Source organism: Merops nubicus, unplaced genomic scaffold, assembly GCF_000691845.1.
Source record: "Merops nubicus isolate BGI_N331 unplaced genomic scaffold, ASM69184v1 scaffold52146, whole genome shotgun sequence".
Classification (NCBI taxonomy): Eukaryota; Metazoa; Chordata; class Aves; order Coraciiformes; family Meropidae; genus Merops; species Merops nubicus.
In genome coordinates this window covers 1-10,871 of record NW_008616672.1, presented here as the reverse complement: position 1 = coordinate 10,871, position 10,871 = coordinate 1, and the positions used below count along the sequence as shown (strand labels likewise).

Genomic DNA, 10,871 nt, shown 5'->3' with positions numbered 1-10,871 from the left:
CCCCTGCCCTTCCACAGGGTGCTGGGTGGCAAAGGAAGAGGGAGGTGGGGAAGAGGAATGGAGGAGAGGAGAGCTGCCTTCCCCCCTCCCCGGTCTGAGTTTCTCTGATGTGAAGTCTCATGAGTTCAGGTGTCGTGAGGCTTTTCACACGCCAAGGGTTTCTTTCTAAACCTCTGGATTTTTATGGCACACCAGCTGCAGGTAGCTCCAGCGTATGGTTCCAATTAGTGCTTTCAAAAGCTGCTGTGGTGAGAGGCACGAGTGAACCGGTCCCTTAGAGTCACCTCTGCATGTCCTTTTTTCCATCCCTTTTTTAGCCAAATTACTACAAGACTTGACCTCCCTGGACCCAGCTGTAAAGGAAGAAGCCATTGCTGAAACAGAGAAAAGGCTCCATGATGAAGAAACTAGCCAGGAGGAAGAAAGCAAGACTACAGTGAACAGAACAGTCATAAACACCAGTGCTTCTGTAAGGGTTCTTTTGCCTTTGAAATTAAAGCTGTGTATATTATTGGGAGGTATTTGATATTGTGTTGTTTTTGTCTTAAGACTGCTGATAACACCAGATACTTCTGTTGGATTTATCCAAGGTAGATGCAAGTACTGAGGTGCCATAACTTCTAGTTTTTACCTGCACTTCAGGAACCTGAGCAAAATTAGATGAAGGCATGAGAGTCCCTCCATTAATTTCAGTAGAGTTTGATTTCAGTGACTTGCCTCATTAAAGATACAAATGGGATCTTCCCAGTAATGCCAAAAGTTATTAAGTCCTTCCCATCCTTTGTTTAAGTGATGATTTGATATTTCCAGTATGCATCAGTCTGAATATTTCAGACATCCTGTAGCTTTGAACAACTTAAGCAAGTGCTTCTCTGCTGCTGTGTTTTTACTGAAGTGCCTGTTTGTGTACACGTGCTGTGTTTCTGGTTTCTTTTAGGACGTTGCAAATGCAGAGACAGTGAATGCAGGTAGGACAGTGCTGCCTCTAGCATCTCTTCAAGCTGTTTTAGCAGAGAGGAAGGATTGCTGTTAGTTCATACAAGACCTAATTCTACTCCTGCCAAGCTAGAAGCTAACTTGTCTAGTGATTTTAATCAAGATTCAGTCAGATTTAAGAACACTTATCAGTGTGGCTCTACTTGCTCATAGGTAGGAGGCGTGTTGGTGTAGACTGGTATCATATTCTGACCTCTCATTGAAAAAGTTAGTTTTCTGAAATTAAAAGGAAGCAAGTTTATCTCTAGAGATGAGATACTTCATGGCAAGTATGCAAATCCTGAGTGGTAGCACAGTCTTTATCCATAATAGCTTGTCTTTCATGTGCCAGTTTAATTGCTGAAATATTCCCTTAATATTTTCTTAAAGAAAATGACTGGGAAATACCTTAAAAACTACTTTCATTTTCATCTGAATATTGATTGTAATGAAGCTTTTCTTTTTTTTTTTCTTTTTTTTTTTAATAAACTAAAATACCACCAACTCTCTTGGCTCCAAGATGCCTTTCTGGCAGTGTTGGAAAAGGATGCAAAAGAACGAGCTGAACGAAGGAAGAGAAATGAACACCTAGCAAATGGTAACTGCAGATGCTTTTCTAGCTCATTTCTTCAAAACTAATTAGCAGGAGCTGGGCTGATTGAAGTGACCAGCTCCTCTGTTATTGCTATTCTGATGCACACTGAGATGGTGCTTTTGGTGGTCTGAGACCAATGGTCTTGTCCACAGCATTGATCAGCTGGATAGAACAGGATTATGTATTTCACAGAATTGTTGCAACCTGTTCTTCTGCTCCCTGTCCCCTTCATCACAAGGGAGAGAGCATGGAGGGAGAGTTTGAGCATTTCACAGCTGGGCTGGGCAAAGCCAAACACTCCTTTTTCCCTCTGAAAGAGGAATGAGGATCATGGGCACGAGCAGCTCAGAAGTCTCTCATGAGTATTGGCTAATGAAGACACCTGCAGTGCAGCTGGACTGCAATTTTGATGATAAATCCAACAGAATATGGCCTCTGTTTTCTCAGTCACCAACTGGGGAAAAACAAATGTTATTTTTGAATGCATGTCTGTTGTTTTGCAGCTCTGAAGGAGAAGGGAAATGTTGCCTTCAGGGAAGGAGACTATGCCACAGCCATTCAGAGATACACTGAAGGTCTGGAAAAACTGAGAGATAAGCAGGAACTTTACACAAACAGAGCACAGGTCAGCATGTGGAAAGGAGCTAGCACCATACTGGGCTTAGTGTTACTTTGCCAGGGTAGAACCCAGAAAGGTTGTTCTGCTATCTAAGTGAATTTCAGAAAGGGAAGTATGTGAGAGGCTTAAATTAGGAAGCAAACAATTTTGCCTGGCTGTCCTTCACTACCAGGAACTAATGAATTCTGCTTTGATGACATATTGGCAACAGAAAATTTTGACTGTGGCTAGAAGACTAACAGCAAGATAGTGCAGATTGAAGGCTTTAATCTATTTACAAATTTAATGAAAGTGTTGCACAAAGAAGATCATTAAATGTATAAACTCTCCCCTCTTGATCAATGTGTCTGAATTCTTTTGGTTCTGCTGTGGCTAGTCCTTTCTGAGGGAGTGTTCATGTCTCCTCCCTCTTGGATGTAGCACAGGTGAACCCCTGTTCCTCAAGAATAAGGGAGAAAGAAGTAATTCTAATTCATATAATCCATATAATTTCATTTATCTAAATGCACTGATTGTTTTTAATTGTTGTAGGGATAATTTTTATAACTGGAATGTTAAGGTTTGCTTTGCATTCCCTACATGTGTTGTATAATCCATATGGGTGTATTGAGTTTTGCTTTACTGAATTTGTTCTAAATTACAAACTCCAAGGAGATGGAAGACAAGAAACAGCTGGTAAAATCAATAGTTAGGCAAATCAACAGGTTTTTTTTTAATTAGCTATTATTATTTGTACAATAGTTGGTGAAAGTTGTTTGAATAAAATCAATAGTTAGGCAAATCAACAGTTGTTTTTTTTAATTAGCTATTATTATTTGTACAATAGCTGGTGAAAGTTGTTTGTTTGAAGTATTCTAATCATTCTCCTTGGACTCTCTTGGTTTTATCTCAGGCCTACCTGAAGATTCATGAGTATGAAAAAGCCCTCAGAGACTGTGAATGGGCATTAAAGGTAACTTCAGGATTCTGTCTTTTATAATCAGGTCAAGTGCTCTGGGAAGTTTGTGTGTACCTGACTAGAGGGAGACAACTTCTTAATGGAAATGAGTGAATGTGGAGATGTGTTGCACAGATTCCTGCATTCTGAGTTAACTTGAACAGTATAAAGCAGTTAATATTTCAGTGCTGCCTTTGTGCAGAAGGTTTTCCAGCTCTTAAGTGATAATAGGCTATTAACTGTACCCTTTGCCCATCCTTCTAAAAAGGGGAATAGGTCTCTTCAAGCTCACAAAGATCAGCCCTGGTGGGAAAGGTAAGGATTGTATAAAATGCCAAAGAGATTGATCTGAATTCAGTTGTCTTACATCAGAGATGCCTATGACTACAACACAACTGACAGATTACTAACAATAATGGCAGCATCATTTCAAGAAATTAATACTATTGAGACATAATTGAATGGGAAAAGATCAGCTAATCTGTTAATGTTGAGCCAGATGTTTCCTTGTTGTTTTCTGTGCAGGGCCAATGGGTGGGATACTTATTTCACTCATGGCAGAACTAATCCAAAGATGTGGGAATTCTGTTGTTATGGAGTGTTGTGGTTACAGAGTGTTGATCCAGGCCTTCTGCCTTTTGTTTACCATTACCCAGCTGCATTGTTCATATTACCTGAAGTGCATTTTCTGGGGAGGATATTGGCACCAGCTGCTTCCACCTTCAGTCAACCAAAGCCTCTGTTCCTGGCCTGGGGAAGGAAAGCTGGCACCTGGGGTAATAATGGAGCATATAAACTTCAGGTGCCTTTAGTGGATGGTATAAATACCCACTTCTCTGCTCAGGCTTGTTTGGGGCAGTTATAACTATTAATCAGGAGGCTGGAAAAAAATATTAAAAGGTTACAGTTTTTGAAGTAAAATTTCTAAACACATAATTATGGATTATTTTTTTAATGCAGTGCAATGAGAAATTTGTTAAAGCCTATTTCCTAATGGGGAAAGCTCACCTGGCACTTAAGCACTACAGTGAGGTAAGGTAACTAAATCTTGTGACCGTGGGGCCGTGTTTTGTTCTGCCTTTGACGTGATGTTGTGGGTGAGAGGGAGAAATTTGTGACCTTAAGAACAGGATGGATAAAGGCATGTTGACTCCTTAGGCTTGAGCAAAGTTTTCTGTGCTTTGTAGAGACTCATAATTCTAAAATCAAGACTTCTTTCCACACCTTTGTAAAACAGCCCATGTCTTTTTTTTTGTGCAGACAAAATGTAGGAGACTTCTGTGAGCTGTGACAGTTTGTAGTCTAACCAACCTGGAAAGAATGAGGGGATTTTGTATCCAGTATACGTGGTTTATCTGGTGGGGGTTTCTCAGACTGCAGGACACTAAGCTTTACCAGAGGGCTGTGGGGTTTGAGCCTAGGCTGGGTGGCTGACTGGGGGCTGCAGGGATTGTGCATGTGCTCAGAGGATCCCGTGTTTGGCACTTCTGTTGAGCTGCTTCAAGAGTGACATTAGCAATGTGTGCTCACATGGTGAGGGAAGTGGTGCTGGAAGGGCCACACTTCAGCTCAGGTCAGGGTTGGGATGAAGGAGTGTCCCTGGCAGGTGCTGCAGGCTCTGGTGGTTGCAGTACTAGCAGCGACTGCACTTCCCCCAAAGACACAGTCAAGTGAAATGTATTTTACCCTAAATTGCTCTGTGCCACGAGTGTTATTAAACTGTTGCTGCATGTAACTAAGAAATTATTGCAAATCACCTGGTGGATAAGAAAAATCTCAAGATATTTCAAGTTAAATGAGCTGTTAAGGTGAAAGATGAGAGTAAAAATGACTTTTTTTTTTTTTCTAACATCCTAGTGAAATGAATGTCAAACAAAAGACTTAATTCTGTGTTTCATGTGTGAAGTCCTAATGGAAGCATAAATACTATCAAAATATCAGAATATCCTATTAGCAAATACTTAAGCTTGAAATAAACTGCCAAATATTTTAGTACAGCCTGACCCTTTATCTTCAAAAATAATAAAGAGCCTGAAGAGGAGAGCAGGCAAGCTCTAAAGTATTTCTGATCCAGTCAGGAGTGACTTGGTGAGAAATAAGTGTAGAGCATGGACAATATGAGTCCACATGATACCCACCTTGAGGGGTTCTTGGCATTTTGGTCTCTGAAGAAGGTTCTTCCCTGTTGCAAGCTTGTAAATCAACTTAATTCCAAGTACATACTCAAGATACACAAAATGCATCAACGGAAGATAAAGGTGTGAGATGCACGTGTCTGGTCCCTCTGATGGCATTAAAACTGCAAGAACTGTAAACGTGCCTCCCTTTCTGTTTTCTCACTGCAATTTTCCTTTTTTCTTCTTACTAGTACATTCCTAGGCTTGTTGTTGAAATGTTCATTTTAATTTGAAGTAGCAGGCAGACAGAGGGACTGAGAACAATATCCAGCTTATGCTTTTCATTAGAAAAGTTTTGACTTGTGTCTCTGTAAATTTTATTTTTCACACTTCTTAAGTACTGTGGCTGAAGAACTTTTGAGTTTAAACAGGATGACTCTAAGATACAATTTTTATCATCTTCCCATTTTTACCTTAAACTGAGAGCACATTTCTTTTCTCTGTGAAGTCCAGGCAGTGTTATGAGAAGATCTTAGAAATTGATCCCCAAAAGGAAACCTTATTTAAAGGTAAGAAATAGAAATTCTTACAGTGTCATCCCTTTTTTTTTTTCCTGATCCAGATGGAACTTAATCAAAACCTCTGTTATGCTCTTCAGAACTTTGGATGGAGTCCCTTCATGCAGATTTTGTTTCTAATAGTTTCTTGTTTAAGTTCTGTTTCATTTACCAGAGCTGTGTGTCATCTTCATGGAATCAACTTCATTTTTTACTTGAAACTTAATTGTACCAGAACAATTAGTTGCCATGCTTTCTTAATCAAAACCTCTGTTATGCTCTTCAGAACTTTGGATGGAGTCCCTTCATGCAGATTTTGTTTCTCATAGTTTCTTGTTTAAGTTCTGTTTCATTTACCAGAGCTGTGTGTCATCTTCATGGAATCAACTTCACAATTAATTCCCATGCTTTTTCTTTTGATTTCCAAGATTGTATGCATGAAGTAAACTCAGAGGAAAAAAGAATGAAAGATGAAGAGAGAGCAATGAAGGAATTTCAATCTGGAAAGCTTGCTGCACTGTCCATCAAAGAACTGCTGCAAAAACTTCATAGACCTGACCAGAGTGTCCTTTACTACACAGGAGCCATCAGACTTTTGACAGGAGCTGTAAAAGACTGTGAGTATTGGATTCAAAGGTGGTTGATTATGAAAGTTGTAATCCAAGCAGATGAATACAAGTGGAGTAGTTTTTAAAGGAACAGAAAAGCTGTTCCTATATTTAAAGCACAGTAAAATCAGCAACATTTGATATTGCAAAATTTATGGCCAGGACATACATACTTGTTTGGTTTTTAGAATGGCACTGGTGTTGTAGCTGAGTTGTTAAGACTTCCTATGGATTTGGGTCTCTTAGGAGCTGTTTTAAGAAATATTTGTAACTACCTGTTAAAGCCAGTCTCATGTTTCAGTCTTCCCATAAAGCCTCTAGCCTGAAATCAATTGTTCTTTACAGCACCAGGCATGAGTTAGATCTACCTTCAGCTTCAAAGCTACTTCTTCTTGAAGTAGCTTTCTTGGAGTTTTTCCCCTCTTTTAAGGATGTTCTTTCCCAAAGCTGTTGATTCTGTGACCTTTTCTTTTAACACTGTGTTACAGAAGTGCAGGCATCTGTCTTCACAATGATACTCAGCCAGATGGATCACAGAGCTCATTTGTTTATCTCTGAATTTTGCAGGCACTGAGCAAACTTTATTTAGAACAAACAATGGATTCAGTATCCTCAAAGACAACGAGGTTATAAGGCGGTAAGAGCTCCCCACAGGAGAACAGTAGGGTGTTAGAGCATGAGGAAATGAAAAAACTGTTTTCAAGAAACACAATCATCTCTTGAAATGCAGATGAAATGGTCAAAAGATTCTGTAATAACAGATTTTAATGTCTGAATGGACCGACTTGTATCTGACCCTTACACAGACAGGGCTCTCTTAGTGCAGTGAACAGTGTTAATGAATCTCTTCTTCTGTCTCTTATTTCTCTACAGTTACCCTGTCTCTCATGGTGAGAGCAGGTTTGTAAAATAAAACTGAATATCAAAGAACATATGGGGGCCTGTATCTTCACTTGCTCTATCTTCTTGACAGCTGTTATGTTGTGTTTCAAGGATCAAGAAATAAAACTCTCAAATGTTTGCATGTATTGCTTTATAAACTGTCTTTGGAGGCATCTCTTGTCTGAATGTACATTTGAGTCAGGTCCAGATACATAATGGAAAGAAACAGTATTTTGCACAACTGAGGTGGTTCAGAACAGCATGATCTGGAGGAACCAGGGTAGGAGAGCTGTTCTTTAAGGTTGTCAATGGGACTGCAGCACAGAGACTTCTTTAGGGCTCATCAGTGTTTTGGGTGTTGTCTGGAAACAGACTTAAGGTTCAGGTTTTGTGCCCTGGTTATTCATGACTGTCCCAGTGCAGAGCTGAATTTATCACCTGTATTGAGCTGTGTAATGCTCATAGAGGCTCTGTGTGTGTTGAGGATAGAGCAGAGCTAGCAGGTCATAAACCTGGTCTCAGAGTTGGAAAACAAATCTGACAGTCCTAAAAATGTTTAACCAGTGAGCTGGGTTTAGAGTTTATAAGCATGGCAGATCCTCATCTCTGTGGGGCTTTGATTTCCCTAGCCAAAGAGCTAATTGTTTGATCTATCCTTTGCTCCTTTTATGAACTAATGTTTCTAATTTAGGGCCTTCTGTGCGGAGAGAAAAAACACTGCTGAAGTGGATCTGTCTGTTTCTCTTCTCTTCCTCTGGCAAGCTGTCTGTACTGGGAATGGTAAAACTGTGTAATCAACATGAATCATTGTTAATATACTGTTAATATGGCACTTAGTGTGTCTAAAATTATTGTTTGGCACGAACATCACACTCCCAGAGCACTTGGGTCTAGACGTTATTGTAAACAAAGTTTTACAGGTCAGATGCAAGTGTTGGAGGCTGACTGCTGGCAGCAACCACAGTTTTGGCAGTTCTGTGCATGGTGAGATCAAGCTTCCACCTTATTTCAGTGAGGATTTTAAATGTACTGAAGTGGTGAAAAGTAAATTCCCTGTGATTGTTGCTGTTCTTAATCACTTGTATTGTTTTGTGTGGTGGTTTGGGGTTTTTTTAGCAGTCATATCAGTAAAAAGGAGTTTTATAGTTTATAGACATACCAGTAAAAAGGAGTGTCATTAGAGAATACCAAATTCCTTTGGTCACTGGGCAGATAGCCCTTGCCTCTGTTTCTCAGGGGGAATGAGCACATTAGTGGATGAAATAAAGACATTAAGCCTGTTCAATCAGCACCTAGGGAGAAAAAACTAAGAGTAAGGGGGATGCCATTGTGTGTGATGTTGTTCTCACATCTTCTCTTTTTTTCAGAAGAAAATCTGCGTCTTCTATTGACTGAGTCTGGTATGAATGCACACCTGCCAAAGCTGCTTTCCTCTGGGGTACCAGAGATCCAAAAGGAGACATTGGCTCTGATTTCTCTTTACTCGGAGAGTGAGAATGGGAGGAGACTGCTGGTCAGGCACCAGGACTTAAGCAAGTAATAAACACTACTGTTCCTCAGAAAAATGTCCTTAATACAGGGTTTCACAGATGTTCAGAACTCGTTCCACTAGCAGCAAAGTGACAGGCTTTCTGAAAGGAACCCAATGACATTGAGGCTTTTGCCCTTGAGGGCGAGGCCTAGCTAAGCAGAAGTCAAAATCAGATGTGTGGGGAAAGGTTCAGTAGATTTTGTATCTGAAGATGTCTGTGAAACTTGGTAGGAAGGACTTAATCCTGCGTGTGTTAATGTAGTTTTGTGACATAGTTACATTTTCTAACCAGCAAGTGTGTGCAAGTTCAATCAGGAGCTTACACTGTTGTCTTTTAATAGCTCATGGTTTCAAGCTGAGACTCTCTCCTCATTTGGTAATTTATATTTATGATTATTCAGAGTTGCTGTGACTCACTGAGTGGAGAAAGAATGAAGAGTCTATTACCTTTCTCCTATTATCCTGCCATTCCTTTCCAGAGTTAAGCAGAGGAGAAATTTTAATTTACTGTTTTGCGTTACGTGGTTTGAAGTAATTGAATAGAGAATGTTCTCCAACAGTTGTACACATTTCACTCTGTTATATACAACATTAATCCAGAGACATTTTTCCTTGGAGGGAAGGTTAAAGAAATGAGCCACATCTGAGAGGACACTTTAAAAAGACAGATAATATTACTGTGTCTTGAAATATTGGGAGCCTGAAAAATATACTGTCAACTTCTGAAAGAGATCCTGGGCTTGGCTGAAAGGAGTGAGGATGCTCAGAAGGTAACAGTGCAGGTCCTTGGCTTCTTGCCAGTTGGGCTCATCATCCAAGTGAGGAGACTGTGGCAGTGAATTTCATCTCAGTAGAGCAGCATGTGGAAACCACAGCACACACCTGCAGGTGTACTTGTTCAGCAGAGCTTGTGTTCACAGTCTGAAGTCCTGTGATTTGCATGTAGTGCAGATCCCACAGCCACAAGAGCACACTGCTCCAAAAGCTCAGAAGGTGAATGGTGTCATGCTCTTTTTTTAACTTTTATTCAGGCAGGAGATTAATTTTTCTTTACTACTATAAAACTTTTTAGGTTTTTAGTTTAACTTTTAGTTAAACCCCTCCAAAGACTGTTTGGTGTGTGCCAAGCATGTCCCTTAAGCCATGCAAGTGTCACCACTGACATTCCCTGCAGGACTTTAAAATGTCTTGAAGTTCTTCAGTTCCAGGCTGTGCTGATGGTGTTCTCAGTCCTGGCTGTTGCATTCTGCTTGTCTCCCCCTGAGATGTTTGCCAATGGCAGAGCAGCTTAGCTTCCAACATCTGTGAAGCTTACATGTGATGAGATGTTCTGATGCTGACAGAAATCACTGTGTTAAAATCACTGTCTGTACTTGTGCAAAGAGGGACAATAGAGTGGTGTGCTTGGCAGTGTTAGGTTTACTGATGATCTTAAAGGTCTTCTGCAACCTAAGCAATGATTCTAAGAGTATTTTGAGAGAATCTAGTGCCAAAATATTGTTCTAATGACACTTAGGTGACCAAGTATGTTTGGAGGGCCTAGTATATCCAGCTTGGTCAAAGCCCTGCCGAACACAAATGAGTTAAAGATCATAAACTCTGTTGGTTCACTTAAAATACAATTTTGATCTTTAATAATTAAAACAAAGCTAACAATTTTTATTTTTTTCTAACAGATGGCTGCAGATTTTGATGACATTTGTCAGCAGCACTGATGGCAGGGCTACCATTGCCATGAATGTACTGTCTGATTTAACTGAAGAAGAAAGGTAACTTACATTTTTCATTTGTTTTTATGAAGTTGTACTTGGAAATGTAGTAGAACTAGTGATAGAGGCTGTTGGCCTTCTTTGCTGTGAGGGTGGTTGCTGACTGATGTTTACCTTATCTTTATGTTGCTGTTGTGATGCCTTTATCTGTGATTTTTGTCTGAAGCTTTAAGGACCCAAACATGGCTTACCTTATCCCCCAACAGGTTCAAAACCCAGTGTCGTGTCACGCTCTCCACAGATGTTATACCTTTATTCACCCAGTTGCTGGTAGGAAACAT

The 10,871-nt window shown here is 40.0% G+C and overlaps 1 protein-coding gene across 1 annotated transcript; it reads left to right on the top strand.

Annotated features, from left to right (window-relative positions):
- Nucleotides 1–317: 317 nt before the first annotated feature.
- Nucleotides 318–10,860, top strand: TTC12 (tetratricopeptide repeat domain 12; the record flags this gene model as incomplete). The annotated part of the gene is made up of 13 exons (XM_008942881.1): nucleotides 318–469; nucleotides 938–968; nucleotides 1,496–1,573; nucleotides 2,074–2,195; nucleotides 3,082–3,141; nucleotides 4,087–4,158; nucleotides 5,752–5,812; nucleotides 6,229–6,417; nucleotides 6,976–7,045; nucleotides 7,982–8,070; nucleotides 8,658–8,826; nucleotides 10,498–10,590; nucleotides 10,797–10,860. Coding segments are annotated over 13 exons (1,250 nt in total), but the record flags the coding sequence as incomplete, so codon positions are not given.
- Between the last annotated feature and the right edge of the window lie 11 nt (nucleotides 10,861–10,871).